General features: G+C 39.7%; 1 protein-coding gene across 1 annotated transcript in view; it reads left to right on the top strand.

The window, feature by feature from the left end:
• PSMD1 (proteasome 26S subunit, non-ATPase 1) overlaps positions 1-18,164 on the top strand; it is a 318,662-nt gene that overhangs the window by 35,453 nt on the left and 265,045 nt on the right. Inside the window, exons 13-14 of the mRNA XM_053710308.1 lie at positions 7,437-7,548; positions 8,481-8,677. Of these exons, the coding sequence (XP_053566283.1) occupies positions 7,437-7,548; positions 8,481-8,677 (309 nt within the window). The remainder of the gene's footprint in view (positions 1-7,436; positions 7,549-8,480; positions 8,678-18,164) is intronic.

Genomic DNA, 18,164 nt, shown 5'->3' with positions numbered 1-18,164 from the left:
ACGGTAAACGTTTTCGGGGTCTCCCCCGTCCTAAGACCATATATATATCTCTATGTATGTATGTGTATATAAAATATCTCTCTCTCTCTCTCTCTCTCTCTCTCTCTCTTGTGTGTGTGTGTATATATATATGTATATATATATTACACAGTATGTGTGTGTGTGTGTGTATGTATATGTATGTGTGTGTGTGTGTATATGTATATATATATATATAGACAAAAGTAGAAGCATAGAGACAAGACCTGATCTATCGTGATGAATTATTGCATGTGAACAAGGCTCCAGTGGGAGCTGAAACGTTATGCTTTGTATTAAAGGAGGGTGTGTTGCTTAAATCTCGTGTGCTGGCTTTTGTGGCGTGGGACTACAGGGATCAACACCAGGTCTTGTCTCTATGCTTCTACTTTTGTCTACATTTATCTTGGCCGTGCATTCGAGTGGTTGTTACATTGGTGAGTGCTGATCTTTCTTGTAAATATATATATATATATATATAATCCAAAAAATGCAGGCACTCACTGGACTTTATTATAAAAATACAAAATTTATTGATCCATATTAAAATAGACATAACGTTTCGGCACCACATCGTGCCTTTGTCAAATTTCATATCGCATTCCAAGAGAAATGCAAAACACACACTTAAAATCAGCTAACACACAGTCTAAAAACAATACCCCTTTTAAAGACAAAATGAGATCCATTTTACCGCCACTCATGTCTTCCTGGTATGAGCAATGACGTCACGTAGACACGTTATCGTATCTAGCGTGATGACGCATGGCACGACGTTGTCATGGTAACGTCAATGATGCCAAACGACAGAGCGTATATCTACACAAAGTCCCAACCGCGACAATGCGCATGCTCGGAGCTAGCCCGCATATAGGGAAATTAGGTAGTCAAGGGCAACCAACAGTAAACAGGAAAAACCAACGATAATTGAAAGCTAAATGTAGCAGGCTTAAGCGGGTAGTGGCAAGTTATTGCGAATGTCAGATGTCTGATCAGAACATTCACTAAGTGGTCATATTAGAACGATCAGCTACCGGATCATAAATCTTTAAAGTGACACGCACTCATACCACAAATGTGAGTATTCTGAGAAAGTACAACTGACATTAAATTAGGATCAAATGCTTATATATAAGATGGCAGAGTTAGGCGAGCAAAAATGAATGAAAACCAACATTAGTTTAACATTTATGATACCACAGATTGGACACGTCTCCAAGGGGCCTGAATACGTCACTTGACTTTAGTCCAGTCTATTAACTGGTGTTGGCTCCGTTTGATATATCTGCCTTGACCTAGTGGACTTGTATACTTGCCTCCCAGCGAGGTGCTCACTGCAGTGAAAGTTTCTTATAATACTTCATGGGGGCATGATGCAGTTTATAGTTATTTATATATTTATGAATGTACGTGTGCTGGTAGATCAAGGCTGTAATATGCTTAACTGTTATGGCTTTTGATGCAGTTGGTATCATAAATGTTAAACTAATGTTGGTTTTCATTTTTCTTCATTTTTGCTCGCCTAACTCTGCCATCTTATATATCAGCATTTGATCCTAATTTAATGTTGGTTGTACTTTCTCAGAATACTCACATTTGTGGTATGAGTGCGTGTCACTTTAAAGATTTATGATCCGGTAGCTGATATTTCTAATATGACCTCTTAGTGAATGTTCTGATCGGACATCTGACATTCGCAATAACTTGCCACTACCCGCTTAAGCCTGCTACATTTAGCTTTCAATTATTGTTGGTTTTTCCTATTTACTGTTGGTTGCCCTTGACTACCTAATTTCCCTATATGCGGGCTAGCTCCGCGCATGCGCATTGTCGCGGTTGGGACTTTGTGTGGATATACGCTCTGTCGTTTGGCATCATTGACGTTACCATGACAACGTCGTGCCATGCGTCATCACGCTAGGTACGTTAACGTGTCTACGTGACGTCATTGCTCGTACCAGGAAGACGTGAGCGGATGAGTGGCGGTAAAATGGATCTCATTTTGTCTTTAAAAGGGGTATTTTTTAGACTGTGTGCTAGCTGATTTTAAGTCTGTGTTTTGCATTTCTCTTGGATGTGATATGACATTTGACAAAGGCACGATGTGGTGCCGAAACGTTATGTCTCTATTTTAATATGGATCAATAAATTTTGTATTTTTATAATAAAGTCCAGTGAGTGCCTGCATTTTTTGGATTACCTGGATATTATATAGCAGAGCACTGTGGCATTTCTACTATTGGTGAGATTGTGCTTTCCTATAAGGATATATAGATAGATAGATAGATATATACAGGTATACCTCACTTTACAGCGCTTCACTTTACAGCGCTTCGCTAATACAGCGCTTTGTGGAGCTGAAGTTCAACCTCCAAGGATTTTAAAACAGTGCTGTAATCTTCGTGAGATTGCAAGAAAAGTGACAGGCACCATTTTGTTATGCTTAGTTCACTCTGTTTACAGCATTACAGTGCAATCTGTGTCTCAGTGCTATACTCTGGCAAATTGTACTACAGTGATTGTCACTATTTTACAGGTACAGTATTTATTGAATACTGTGCTGTGCTAGTGTTAAACTAAACTTAGCGCTATTGTACACCTAATATAAGTTAGTTTTTAAACACACTGGCAAGTGAAAAGAAAGCCAAAACTGCCTTGTTTCACTTTAAGGCGGTTTTCACTTTACAGCGGGGCTCCGGTCCCTAACCCGCTGTATGAGCGGGGTATACCTGTGTGTGTGTATATATATATATATATATATATATATATATATATATATATATATATATATATATATATATATATATATATATATATATATATATATATATATATATATATATATATATATATATATAGTGCCCTATGTCTCCCTGGTTACGGACGTCTATGCGTGACTCACGCAGATGACGGAATTTCCGTTCGACACTGCACACGGGCCGCATTTGCGGCTCGGCGTCTTCAGGAGTCACACATGGATATTTAAGGTGATGGAGTAAAGTATTGAGTATACCGCTTTTGTATTTTTCAAACGGTTGTATCATGCATTTGAAAAAGGGGGCGCAATGATGCATTTTTAAGATGATTTATTAAATGTTAAGTTTTACTTTTTTGAGAGAGTGCCTTTTTTTTGCCTACTAATTTTGGATATTTCTCTTAAAGGGACAGTCAAGTGCAAAAAAAAACTTGCATGTTTTAAATAGGGCATGCAATTTTAAACAACTTCCCAATTTACTTTTATCACCAATTTTGCTTTGTTCTCTTGGTAATCTTAGTTGAAAGCTAAAACTAGGAGGTTCATATGCTTATTTCTTAGACCTTGAAGACTACCTCTAATCTGAATACATTTTGAACACTAGAGGGCATTAGTTCACATGTTTCATATAGATAACATTGAACTCATGCACGTAAAGTGACCTAGGAGCGAGCACTGATTGGCTAAACTGCATGTCTGTCAAAAGAACTGAAATAAGGGGGCAGTCAGCAGAAGCTTAGATACAAGATAATTACAGAGGTAAAACTTGTATTATAACTGTGTTGGTTATGCAAAACTGGGGAATGGGTAATAAAGGCATTATCTTTCTTTTTAAACAACACAAATTCTGGTGTTGACTGTCCCTTTAAAGGGACAGTATAAACTAATTTTCATATAACTGCATGTAATAGACACTACTATAAAGAATAACATGCACAGATTCTGATATAAAAATCCAGTATAAAACTGTTTAAAAACTTACTTAGAAGCTTTCAGTTTGGCTCTGTTGAAAAGGCAGTTGGAACGCCCACTGCAAGTGGGAAATAAGACACTCCCCCCTCCCCCTTCTTTTGCATATGAAAAGACCCTTTACACAAACAAGAGCAAGCTGGAGAAGGTAGCTGACAGTAGTCACATAAAGCTTTGGGGCTTGGTTAGGAGCCTGAAAATCAGAGCAATGTTATTTAAAAATAAGCAAAACTATACATTTATTTAAAAAAACAACTTTATGGGCTATATAAATAGATCATCTACAAAACATTTGTGCAAAGAAAAAATGAGTGTATAATGTCCCTTTAAGTGCACCCTGGAGGCTGCTATATCATATGGAGTGCCTGTTCTAATGACTGTGATATATACACACACACACATACATACACACATACATACACACATACATACACGTGTGTATGTGTATATATATGTACACACACACACATACACACACATATATATATATATATATATATATATATATAGTTCCTTTAAGGGAAAACACAATCTCACCACTCCATTAATGCCACGGTGCTCTGCTACAAATCATCCAAGTATTCCACAGAATGCAGGCACTCATTGGTCTTGTTAAAATATTCCAAATTTATTAAGGCATAGTTAAAATGACATAACGTTTCGGCACCAGGTTGTGCCTTTGTCAAATGTCAGCATGAGAACAAAAAATATGCAACACACTTAAAACCAATACAGTACACAAATTAAAAACATACCCCTTTTAAAGATGTGTGAGAACAAACTTTACCGCCATGCTGCCACTCGCGTCTTCCCATTCCTAGGTAACGACGTCACGTAAGCACGGTACGTGCCTAGCGTGTTGACGCATGGCACGGCGTTGCCATAGCGACGTCGGGTAGCTTCACGCTTCAGAGTAGGGGGCATGCTGGTCACGCATGCGTGTAGCTATCTATACGATTTAGAGTAAATGTTGCCATAGCAACCAAACAATCGTAGGTATGTGTGGCATATCAAGTTTAGACATAGCGGTAATGCTGTCAATCCTAAATGGTGATAAATACATTCTGTATGATGACATATTAAAACAAAAACAAGATCTATAGTAAATATGGTTCTAGTTGCTGCGTGCAGTAAACTATGGTACTATCGACACCATAAAGGAGACCAAACAAAGGGTCATCCTGTGAGTACAGGTAATAATTACCAGATATAGTTAAATGTCACAGCAACAATAGACATATAAAATTACTATCAAAGGACATCAATCAGATGAAGATAAGATAATACCCAACAATTGAAAATTCAATCCTACAGAAAAAATGCATTTACAACCCCTAATCCAAGGACTTAGCATATGTACTGATTTAGGAGGTTTTACTGTAGGGAAAAAACAAATATATAGTAACATCATGTCTCCCTGGGGTACATGTAGAAACTTTTTGGACAGTGAGCTATCGATTGGATGTTCAGAAACGTCCAGGAAAGAAATCATCAGAATACTATATTAATAGAATGGCCTAAAGTCCAATGAGGTGTTAAGGCCTTTAGGTGCCAACGTGTCCAATCTGTGTATCCATCTACTTTCCAGTTGGAGCAGTCTTTTAGCTCTGTCTCCCCCTCTTGGCATTGGAGGTACGTGGTCTATTAACATAGACCTGATAATTGACACTTAGTGTTTCAGAGCCACACAGTGGCATGCCACTGGCTGATCAGACTCACCAGATTTTAATGCAGCGCGGGTTGCGCATCGATGGTTCGCCATCCTATCACAGAATGGGGTGATCGTCTTACCCACAGACACACTGGAACAAGGACAAATTAGTATGTATATTACGTAGTTACTCATGCAACTCAAACGATGGTTTATCTTATACCTCCTGTTCGAATGTGGGTGCTGGAAGGAGTTACCTCTGGATATACTGTTGCATGTGGTGCAGTTGCCACAGGGAAAGCAACCCATTTTGGAGGGTTTAAGCCACGACTCCTTACGATAGTGATTGACAGGATCCGACTTCACCAGGTAGTCCCTGAGGTTTTTAGCTCTACGATAGACCAACCTCGGCGGTGGCATATAGCGAAAAGGTAATTTGCTTCATTCTCTTGATATTGCTTGCTGAAAAGCATATCTAGATATGCTCAGTAGCTGCTTATTGGTTGCTGCACATAGAGGCCTTGCGTGATTGGCTCACACATGTGCATTGCTATTTCTTCAACAAAGGATAACTAAAGAATTGAGCAAATTAGATAAAAGAAGTAAATTGGAAAGTTGTTTAAAATTAAATGCCCTATCTGAATCATGAAAGTTTAATTTTGACTAGACTGTCCCTTTAACAGCCTGAAATTGATCTGTGTACACAGATCAGACATTAGCTATCGAGCAAAATATAGCAGGCACTTCCCTATAATCTTCCTGTCCAGCTGCTTGAGGTGAAGGTGCCTAACTGCCTATTAATCACTGCAAATTGAAATGCATAGAATAGGTGCACACCCGATATTATCTAACATGCAAACAATGCAGAGAACTGATTGCAGAAAAATGCAAGAAAAAAAACGTTTTTGTTTATTAAACTTAGTTTGATGATGATGCACTTTGTTGTGTGATTTTTTTAATTAGGTGCTGTTAGCAAATGTTTTTGTTCATTAAACTTACTTTGATGATGATGCAGTCTGTTGTGTAATTATTTTATTAGGTGATGTTTAGCAAATGTTTTTGTTCATTAAACTTAGTTTGATGATGATACCGTTTATAATGCTGTTTAGCATTTAAAGTCTTCATTTCAAAGCTTTAAAAATAATGTATTAGGTGTTATTATGACAATTTTGAGAGGGGCCTGGAACCTATCTCCCTCACTTCCCATTGACTTACATTATAAACTGGGTTTCAATTTACAACGGTTTTGATTTACAACCATTCCTCCTGGAACCTAACCCCGGCGTAAAATGAGGGCTACCTGTATGTATTTCCAATTCCAAAATTCAACCTTTTTAATTAAAAAATAAATAAAAAAAATTACAATCTTTTCATGCCTGTAACTCACAATCTTATCTGCCTATGTCTTTTGATTTGTGGTTTTGTGTGTTCCAAAATGCATATACTGGTTTAAATTTATTTAAAACAGCAAATATTACCTTAATGATTACAGTACTTGTACTATCTTTCTGATGGAACTATGTATACAAAACTATTAAAAATAATTGTGTTGTTTACACTTGGTTCCATCCCCTCTCCAAACTTTCCTATTTTACAGATGCAAATATTCCAAAATCCAAACCTTTTATGGTCCCAAGCAGTGTGGATAAAGGGGTTTCTACCTGTACAAATAAATATATATGTCCCACTTTCTGGATATAATCTGGCTCATATATATTCATTTTAGGTTGCATTAAAATAGTCTGTAGCCTTTTCTGTCTGCCTTCTGGAGCAGTGCACATTGTATATCGTATGTCTCAATGAGCATGCACACACTTTCCTGCTTGGGTATATCTGGGGGACAATGCAGTTTCTTTATAAGAAAAACTTTGGGGGGTTGTTTGGCTGGCACAGCACCACTGCACAATTGAAAGAGTTAATGGATGAAACATGAAGGAGTACTTCACAAGTACAATTATTTTAATATGTATTACACGACTGTGTATTAAAATAAAATAAACTTGATTTTATGTCCCTTTAATTCCTTTTTTTTTCTTCCTCTAGATTGTGCGTCATGGTGGTTGCCTGGGACTGGGCCTAGCTGCTATGGGCACTGCTAGACCAGATGTTTATGAGTTACTGAAAACTAACTTATACCAGGATGATGCAGTGACTGGTAAGGAAAATTTTATATTAAACTTTCTTGTATTCTGCAGATGACATTCTCTTCTTTTACTTGCCCTTGTATTACTTTAGGGCTTTGTTGCTGCTGAAGCATTGGTCACATATCTCTACCGTCATAGCTGTATATTTATTAGCAACATTTTCGTGGCGGCACACATTATAAGAAGCCTCCCAATTGTGTATCTTACTAAACCCGGATTTAGATTTTAGAAGTCACCGAAATATTTAGTTGCCAGGTGTCAATGAGTTAGTTTTAGCTGTGTTTTTGTTTTTTCTTCAAACCAGCATACCCAGGTTGTTTTATTCCTCTTTTGGTAACCTTTATGCTGCCATAATTTCATCATATTGGCTATGGTGGTAAAAGAGAAGACCTTTGCCCTTCCTGTTCTTAGCAAATCCATTGTTTTTAAGTAAAGTGCTGTTTCCGAGGTCTGTTAGAAGGTCCTGAGAATTAGCACTGAGCCATGCTATAGATATGTGACATCATCTGTAGAATTTTCTGCAATCTGTATATAGATATTGAAAAAAAATAATATATATATATATATTAAAATATATATATATATATATATATATATATATATATATATATATATATATATATATTTTGTGTGTGTGTGTGTATATATTTAATTATTGATGTATTTATGTTTTTATCTATTTTGGAATTACTTTATAATAATTGAAAATGCACAGTTATTGCCTAGGGCCCAGTACATGAAGAGCCCTCTTTTCTGTGTTAATATTACTAGTTGTGGCACCATTACATATTAGACAGCTATATTATGATGTAGCATTGAATGAAGAGCACTATGCACACCTGAATAACTTCTTGATATATGAAATTGCGTCTGTGTGCCAGGTTGTGACCTGGCACTCGTTATTTGTTAAGCCCTGTACTAACCATTTGATATTTATTTCCAGGGGAGGCAGCAGGATTGGCTCTTGGCTTGGTGATGTTGGGATCCAAGAATGCCCAGGCAATTGAGGATATGGTTGGCTATGCACAGGAAACTCAGCATGAGAAGATTCTGCGTGGGCTGGCTGTGGGTATTGCTCTGGTTATGTATGGTAGAATGGAGGAAGCTGATGCGCTGATTGAGAGCCTTTGCAGGGACAAGGTAAATATTTCATACAGATCTACAGTGACATTTATTTTAATTAAAGGGACACTATACTGTAAAATTATTTTTCCATTAATGTATTCACAACGACTTGTTATACCAGCTCTAGAATATAAAAAAGTATGATAAATTGCATTTTTAAGTTTTATTTCTGTATATTAAGTAGCTGGTTTTGTGCTTTTAAGACTATTACAATGGGTTGAGTTTCAGATAATATATCTCATTATGTTATCACTTTGTGTACACACTTGTTTCCTTATTTTATATATGTCTGGAAAACCAAAGCTTAATACTTAGATGCCGAATTATCAAGCCGTCAACTATGCTGCATTCAACGGCACCAATACACTCGCCTAACATTGCGGCTGCGGACCTGAATACGCTCTCCTTATTTTTAAAAAAAGCTGTCAAAAAGCCACGCACCAAGTACGGGGCGATGAGCAGCAGATTGTTGTTAACGAACAGTCATCGATCTCGCTGCTATTCGGCTTTGCAAATTCACGAGGAAAAAATAGAAACAGGTGTCAAAACAGTCCAGAGCGGAAAAGTAGTGGATGGTGGTACACACTTCTTGAAGTTACAGATGGAAAGTATTCAATGTGGGTAATCGCCAATCAAATATCACTGTAATGAACACCATCTGGTGTACCTAACTAAATCCAAATAACAGTCCCCCTGGAAAGCGGGCGCTCTATCAGCAGGGAGGTTTTCCTCCGTCCCCCTGGTGAATGAGTGTGTGGATAACGGACCTTCTGGTTATTTTAAAACAGATCAAACAAGTCAATATCAAAGTGATGAAAATCATAACACAGCTTCCCAGCAACAGCAGAAAACATACCTTGGGTAACCGTCAGTATTGGCAGATTTGTATGTACTTTCAAACCCAAAGGCCGTCTGTCCGTCTGGGCAAGCTCCGGTCCCACCTCCAACACAGCGCTCCGATGTGAAGAAACACCCCTGCAGCCCTGTGCCGCCTGCTCCGTGCTCACTCTGGCCAAATAGAAAGCAATCATACAAAGGAAGTGAGAAGCACACAAGCAGCAGCAGTTGAATGTGTTTTTATTTGTAAATCCAAAAGCGGACCATCACAAAATCACAAAAGTGAAGGGTACACATTACCCGGGTAAAAAGCAGAGAGAAAATAAAGATTGGTGCTGGAGCTTGTAGCACACGGCTTACGCGTTTCGGCCTAAGCCTTACTCATAGCCATATAAAATTAGCACGAGATCTACGTGCTTTAAAACCTAGCTCCAGCATTGATTGGCCGCCAGGGTCCCTGCCTGTAGATTGCTGGCCAATCACATAAATGCAAACGATCACACCCCCTTTCCACCTGTATAATGCACATTAACAATTTGCCTGCCCGTCGGGGAGTGTAACCGCCCACCTGTTAGCTCAAAACGGCAGGCGGTCCAACCCCCCCGGAGGCGGGGAACCCCAAAGCCGACCATCACTTTGCTGCGTCCCGTGCGTCGGCCGTCATATACAATGACAGCTGGGCTTGTTGCCCGGCAACCTAAATGCGGTAAATAATGGGGAGGAAATCCCTTCACCCCAGAGCACAGGGCTAAGCAAATGTGAACAGCCCGCAATCAAAATAATAATAATGATGATGGATAAGAATAAATCTATATACACAAAAAGGTACACAACCCTAGTAAAACGCAGTTATGCATGACTAGTTAAAGTGGCATAATTTTTGCCGCAAGTACTAATAAATCTAATCAATGGATTGTCATGAAGAACTGAGTCCCAATGGAAAATAATTAAAGGGGGCTGAGTAGAACATATTAAAGAAAGAGAACCAAATAATCAAATACCAATATATAAAGATGACAATAAAAATAAATAAATAAATAAAACATGATGAAAGTGAAAGAAACATAAAACTAAAACTAAATGTAAGCGAAAACTGAATGAAATAAAAGTGAATTAATGATCTCAATAAACTGGCAGATACTCACAGAATACCAGCAAATTGGGAAAATAAATCATATTCCAAAGACACTATCTTGCCCAAAAGTTGATCAAATCAAACTCAGAGTTGAGGCCTCCTGGAGTTCTCGTTTTTAACTTAAAGATCCAGAAGGCCTCCCTATTCCCCAATTTACCAACCCGATCAACCAAGCCTTTCTTATGTGGGACCCTATCGATAATAGTCCAAGTGAGGGACCTGGAGGATTTGTTATGTACCTCCACGAAATGTCTCACTAGAGGGGTCGTCATAGTGCCAATCCTGATGTCTGAAAGGTGTTCCTTAATTCGTGTCCTAGCCTCCCTAGTTGTTAATCCTACATATTGTAGGGAACAGCTGTTGCATGTGATAAGGTAAACAATAAATGTTTGTCTACAATTAAGACAAAATTTGATTCTGAAGGATTCTCCCGTCATGGTGGAGATAAGAGTCTCCCACAGTTACCTTCTCACAGGCAACACACGTATGGTGATGACATTTAAACATCCCCATACAAGTGAGCCAGGATGAAGGGGTGGTATCACCAATCACCCCAATCCTGGTGGGTGCCACCATGTTTCCTATGCTTCTGTTTTTTCTGTACGCAAATCTGACTCCTTGGTCAATCACCCCGGCTAGGCCATCATCCGCTGTCAAGAGCTTGAGATGTTTACCTACAATTTGACAGATTTCATTGTACTGTCTGGAATACTCGGTGATGAAGATAACCTTGGAGTCAGAGCCGAGTACAGGACCAGATTTCTTACTTTCAGTATTCATTTGGTTCAGAAGGTTGTCTCTCGGTATTTTATCCACCGATTTCCTTGCCTGTCTGATGGTACGTGTGTCATAACCCCTCTCACTCAACCTGTTATTCGGCTTTCTCACAACTTTATTTATACCCTGTCACTAAACACCGCCTCTATACTAAAATGTTGGACCCCGCCGCAACTAAATAAAAGTATTAACCCCTATCCTGCCGCTCCCGGACCCCACCGCCACTAAATAAATGTATTAACCCCTAAACCCCTGGCCTCCCACATCACTGCCACTTACTAAACCTATTAACCCCTAAACTGCCAGCCCCCCACATCGCCATAAACTAAATTAAACTATTAACCCCTAAACCTAACAACCGCTAACTTTACATTATAATTACCTCATCCCTATCTTATAATAAATTTACCTTTAGAATTAAAATAAACTATATTGAACTATTAATTAACCTACCCTAACTATTATACTAAAATTACATTAGACTATATTAAACTATTATTTAACCTACCCTAACTATTATACTACACCGTTCCAAATTATTATGCCAATGATATCTTTCTTATTTACCTAAATAATTGATGTAAACAACAGTCAGCATAATTCTCATGTTATCAACTATTAAGAGTACAATTAAAATTTTATTGAACAAACCTCCTAATGATAACAGTATTTTTTTTTCTCAAAATAAAAAACTTACAATGCACTGTTCCAAATTATTACGCACACTAAGTTTCAAAACGCTTTATAGGTTGTAAAGAACTGAAAATTGTTATTTGTTGTGTTTGCAGCATATTTACTGAAATCAAAAGCTATTTCAATCAAACTTTGAACAACATTTTAACTTTTTAAACATTTTAACAGGTCACATTACATTTTAACATAGGACCCCTTATTTGATAGCAGCTTCACAAGTCTTGCATCCATTAAACTTGTGAGTTTTTGGACAGTTTGTGTTTGAATTTGTTTGCAAGATGTCAGAATAGCCTCCCAGAGCTGCTGTTTGGATGTAAACTGCCTCCCACCCTCATAGATCTTTTGCTTGAGGATGCTCCAAAGGTTCTCAATAGGATTGAGGTCAGGGTAGGATGGAGGCCACACCATGACTTTCTCTCCTTTTATCCCCATAGCAGCCATTGATGCAGAGGTATTCTTTGCAGCATGAGATGGTGCATTGTCATGCATGAAGATGATTTTATTACGGAAAGCATAGTTCTTCCTTCTGTACCAGGGAAGGAAGTGGTCAGTCAGGAACTCCACATACTTTGCAGAGGTCATCTTTACACCTTCGGGGACCCTAAAGGGGCCGACCAGCTCTCTTCCCATGATTCTGGCCCAAAACATGACTCCACCACCGCCTTGCTGACATTGCAGCCTTGTTGGGACAGGGTGGCCGTCCACCAACCATTCACTACTCCATCCATCTGGACCATCCAGGGTTGCACGGCACTCATCAGTGAACAGGACTGTTTGAAAATTAGTCTTCATGTAATTTTCTGCCCAATGCAGCCGTTTCTGCTTGTGAGCATTGGTTAGTGGTGGCCGACTGGAAGGTTTATGCACAGTTGCAAGACTCTGGAGGACTCTACACCTTGATGTCCATGGGACTCCAGAGGCACCAGCAGCTTCAAATATCTGTTTGCTGCTATGTAATGGTATTTTAGCAGCTGCTCTCTTGATCCGATGCATGGATCTTGCAGAAATATTCCTCAATGTGCCTTTATCTGCACAAACCTGTCTGTGCTCTGAATCAGCCACAAATCTCTTAATAGTGCGATGATCACGCTTAAGTTTTCGTGAAATATCCAATGTTTTCATACCTTGTCCAAGGCATTGAACTATTTCACTCTTTTCGGCAGCAGAGAGATCCTTTTTCTTCCCCATATTGCTTGAAATTGGTGCTCTGCTTAAAGGGACACTGAACTCAAATTTTTTCTTTCCTCATTCAGATAGAGCATGCAATTTTAAGCAACTTTCTAATTTACTCCTATTTTCAAGTTTTCTTCGTTCTCTTTCTATCTTTATTTGAAAAAGAAGTCCTCTAACCTAAGGAGCCAGCAATTTTTTGGTTTAGAACCATAGACAGCACTTGTTTATTGGTGCTGTCCAATCAGCAAGGACAACCCAGGTTGTTCACTAAAAATGGGCCGGCATTTAAACTGACATTCTTGCTTTTCAAATAAACATACCAGGAGAATGAAGACAATTTGATAAAAGGAGTAAATTAGAAAGTTGCTTAAAATTGCATGCTCTATCTGAATCACAAAAGAAAAAATTTGGGTTCAGTGTTCCTTTAATAATGTGGAACACCCTCCTTTAGTAGTTTTTCCTTTTAATTGGGCTCACCTGGCAATCTAAAAAAAATACAAACACCCCCCCAATAGTAAAACCCACAACCAAACCCCCCAAATAAAGACCTATCTAAAAAAACCTAAGGTCCCCATTGCCCTGAAAGGGGCATTTGTATGGGCATTGCCCTTAAAATGGCATTTAGCTCTTTTACTGCCCAAAGTCCCTAACCTAAAATTAAAACCCACCCAATAAACCCTTAAATAAAAAAAACTAACACTAACCCTCGAAGATCCACTTAGTTTTCAAAGACCAGACATCAATCCTCATCCAAGTGGCAGAAGTCCTCCGCGAAGCCGGCAGAAGTCGTCATCCAGGCGGCATCTTTTATCTTCATCCATCCGGCGCGAAGCGGCTCCATCTTGAAGACATCCCGCGCGGAGCATCCTCTTCTTACGACATCTCTTGAAGAATGAAGTTTCCCTTTAAATGACGTCATCTAAGATGGTGTCCCTTACATTCCGATTGGCTGATATAATTCTATCAGCCAAAAGGAATTAAGGGGGGAAAAATACGATTGGCTGATTGGATCAGGCAATAGGATGAAAGCTCAATCCTATTGGCTAATTGCAACAGCCAGTAGGATTTTTTCCCCCTATTGGAAGAATTCTTCAAGAGACGTCGTAAGAAGAGGATGCTCCGCGCCGGATGTCTTGAAGATGGAGCCGCTCCGTGCCGGATGGATGAAGATAGAAGATGCTGTCTGGATGAAGACTTCTGCCGGCTTCGCTGAGGACTTCTGCCGCTTGGATGAGGATGGATGTCCGGTCTTCGAAAACTGTAAGTGGATCTTCGGGGGTTAGTGTTAGATTTTTTTAAGGGTTTATTGGGTGGGTTTTAATTTTAGGTTAGGGACTTTGGGCAGTAAAAGAGCTAAATGCCCTTTTTAGGGCAATGCCCATACAAATGCCCTTTTCAGGGCAATGGGGAGCTTAGGTTTTTTAGATATGTTTTTATTTGGGGGTTTGGTTGTGGGGGTGGTGGGTTTTACTATTGGGGGGGGTGTTGGTATATTTTTTTTACAGGTAAAAGAGCTGATTTATTTGGGGCAATTGGTAGTTTATTGTAGGCTAGTTTTTTTTTTATTTTGGGGGGGGGGGGGTCATATTTATTTTGATAAGGCTCTTAGATTAGGAGTAATTCTTTTTTATTTTTGATACTGTGATTTCTTCTATAAGGTAAGACGAGTCCACGGATTCATCCTTTACTTGTGGGATATTATCCTCCTGCTAACAGGAAGTGGCAAAGAGCACCACAGCAGAGCTGTCTATATAGCTCCTCCCTTAGCTCCATCCCCCAGTCATTCTCTTTGCCTACTCTAAGTACTAGGAAGGGTAAAGTGAAAGAGGTGATAAAATATTAGTTTTTAATTTCTTCAAGCAAGAGTTTTTTAAATGGTACCGTTGTGTACTATTTACTCTCAGGCAGCAGATGGATGAAGACTTCTGCCTAGAGGATGATGATCTTAGCATTTGTAACTAAGATCTAGTGCTGTTCCCACAGAGGCTGAAGGGTACAAGAAACTTCAGTGTGAGGTATGTTCAGTCATTTTTTCTGGAGAGAAACTGGTATTTCAGAAAGGCTGACAGTATCCCCATGAGGGTAAGGGTAAGCAGTAATCCTAAGAGCTATAAGAAAGGCATTACTAAGCTTGCAAAAGGGGCTAATTACAAAAATGGTTGACACTGAGTTGTAAATGTTTGTGGGCAAACGTTTTATGAACTGGGAGTGCTGTTTAACGTTTTGTGGGCAATAACGTTTTGGGCAACTTTATTGAGGGTACACTTGGCTTATTTTTTTGGGTCTCAGAACCCACATGGCTAGTTGAAAACCGCCCTGGTGCGGTTCTTTGAGGCTGTAGAGACATCGAGTGAGATGGGCGGGGCCTATTTTCGCGCCTCAGATGCGCAGTTATTTTCTCTCAGCAAGCTCTAACTCCTGAGGGCCCTGGTGAATGTTTTGGGCCAAATCGAAGCTTTTACCCCATATTTACTATCCCTGAGGGCAGGTAGGGCCACAGCAGGGCTGTGGCAAGGTGCTGAGGTTTTTTTTCCCGGATTTAGGCCTAATTTCAATCCGGTTTGCACATCAAAGGGTTAAATGTTAAAATTCCTTGTGGGGCAATCTTAACTACATATATTGTGTCTGCTTGCAAAATTTTGAAAAAATTGGTGCATTTTAAAGCTGTTTTGCAGAACGTGTATGCTTTTTTTCTCTTAAAGGCGCAGTAACGTTTTTTTAAGATTGTTATTTTTTTCACTAAATAAAGTGTTTTCATGCTTGTTTGTAGTCATTACTAGCCTGTTCAACATGTCTGACATTGAGGAAAGTCAATGTTCAATATGTTTAGAAGCCATTGTGGAACCTCCACTTAGAATGTGTCCCTCATGCACTGAAAGATCAATAAATTGCAAAGAACATATTTTAGCTACTAAAAGTATGTTGCAGGATTATTCTCAGTCAGAAGGGAATCAGGTTATGCCATCTAATTCTTCCCAAGTGTCACAACCATTAACGCCCGCACAAGCGACACCAAGTACTTCTAGTGCGTCTAATTCTTTCACCCTGCAAGATATGGCCGCAGTTATGAATACTACCCTCACAGAGGTTTTATCTAAGCTGCCTGGGTTGCAGGGGAAGCGCAGTAGGTCTGGTGTGAGAACAAACGCTGAGCCCTCTGACGCTTTATTAGCCATATCCGATGTACCCTCACAATGCTCTGAGTTGGGGGTGAGGGATTTTCTGGCTGAGGGAGAGATTTCTGATTCAGGAAATATGTTCCCTCAGACAGACTCAGATATGACGGCTTTTAAATTTAAACTAGAACACCTCTGCTAATTGCTCAGGGAGGTTTTAGCGACTCTGGATGATTGTGACCCTATTGTAGTTCCAGAAAAATTGTGTAAAATGGACAGATTTCTAGAGGTTCCTGCCTACACTGATGTTTTTCCGGTCCCTAAGAGGATTTCGGACATTGTTACTATGAAGTGGGATAGATCAGGTAATTTGTTCGCTCCCCCTCCTACTTTTAAGAAAATGTTTCCCATATCAGACACCATGCTGGACTCGTGGCAGACGGTCCCTAAGGTGGAGGGAGCTATTTCTACCCTGGCTAAGCATACAACTATACCTATTGAGGACAGTTGTGCTTTCAAGGATGCTATGGATAAAAAAATTAGAGGGTCTCCTGAAGAAAATATTTGTTCATCAAGGTTTTCTTCTCCAACCTATATCGTGCATTGTTCCTGTAACTACTGCAGCGTCCTTTTGGTTCGAGGCTCTGGAGGAGGCTCTTCAGGTTGAGACCCCATTAGATGATATTCTAGATAGAATTAGGGCTCTCAAGCTAGCTAACTCTTTCATTACAGATGCCGCTTTTCAACTAGCTAAATTAGCAGCAAAAAATTCAGGTTTTGCCATTTTAGCGCGTAGAGCGTTATGGCTTAAGTCCTGGTCTGCTGATGTGTCATCAAAAGCTAAGCTGTTAGCCATCCCTTTCAAGGGTAAGACCCTATTCGGGCCTGAACTGAAAGAGATAATTTCAGACATCACTGGAGGAAAAGGCCATGCCCTTCCTCAGGATAAGACAAATAAGATGAGGACCAACTTCGGAAATTCAAAGTTGGTCCCTCTTCCTCTGCCGCAAAGCAAGAGGGGAATGTTGATCAATCCAAGTCAGTTAATCAGACTTGGAACAAGGGTAAACGGGCCAAGAAGCCCGCTGCTGCCACCAAGACAGCATGAAGGGGTAGCCCCCGATCCGGGACCGGATCTAGTAGGGGGCAGACTTTCTCTCTTTGCTCTGGCTTGGGCAAGAGACGTTCAGGACTCCTGGGCTTTAGAAATCGTAACCCAGGGGTTTCTTCTAGATTTCAAAGATTCTCCCCCAAGGGGGAGATTTCATCTTTCTCAATTGTCTGTAAACCAGACAAAAAGAGAGGCGTTTTTACGCTGTGTAGAAGACCTATATACCATAGGAGTGATCTGCCCAGTTCCGAAAACAGAACAGGGGCAAGGTTTCTACTCCAATCTGTTTGTGGTTCCCAAAAAAGAGGGAAACTTCAGACCAATTTTAGATCTCAAGATTCTAAACAAATTCCTCAAGATGGAGACCATTCAGACTATTTTGCAGATGATCCAGGAGGGTCAATATATGACCACCGTGGACTTAAAAGGATGCGTATCTACACATCCCTATCCACAAAGATCATCACCAGTTCCTCAGGTTCGCCTTTCTGGACAAGCATTACCAGTTTGTGGCTCTTTTCTTCGGGTTGGCCACAGCTCCCAGAATTTTCACAAAGGGGGTGCTAGGGTCCCTTCTGGCGGTTCTAAGGCCACGGGGCATAGCTGTGGTGCCCTATATGGACGATATCTTAATCCAGGCGTCGATTTACCAACTAGCCA

Source organism: Bombina bombina, chromosome 4 (genome assembly GCF_027579735.1).
Source record: "Bombina bombina isolate aBomBom1 chromosome 4, aBomBom1.pri, whole genome shotgun sequence".
NCBI classification, from domain to species: Eukaryota; Metazoa; Chordata; class Amphibia; order Anura; family Bombinatoridae; genus Bombina; species Bombina bombina.
Note: the sequence above shows the minus strand (reverse complement) of the source record. Positions and strands in the feature narration are given on the sequence as shown.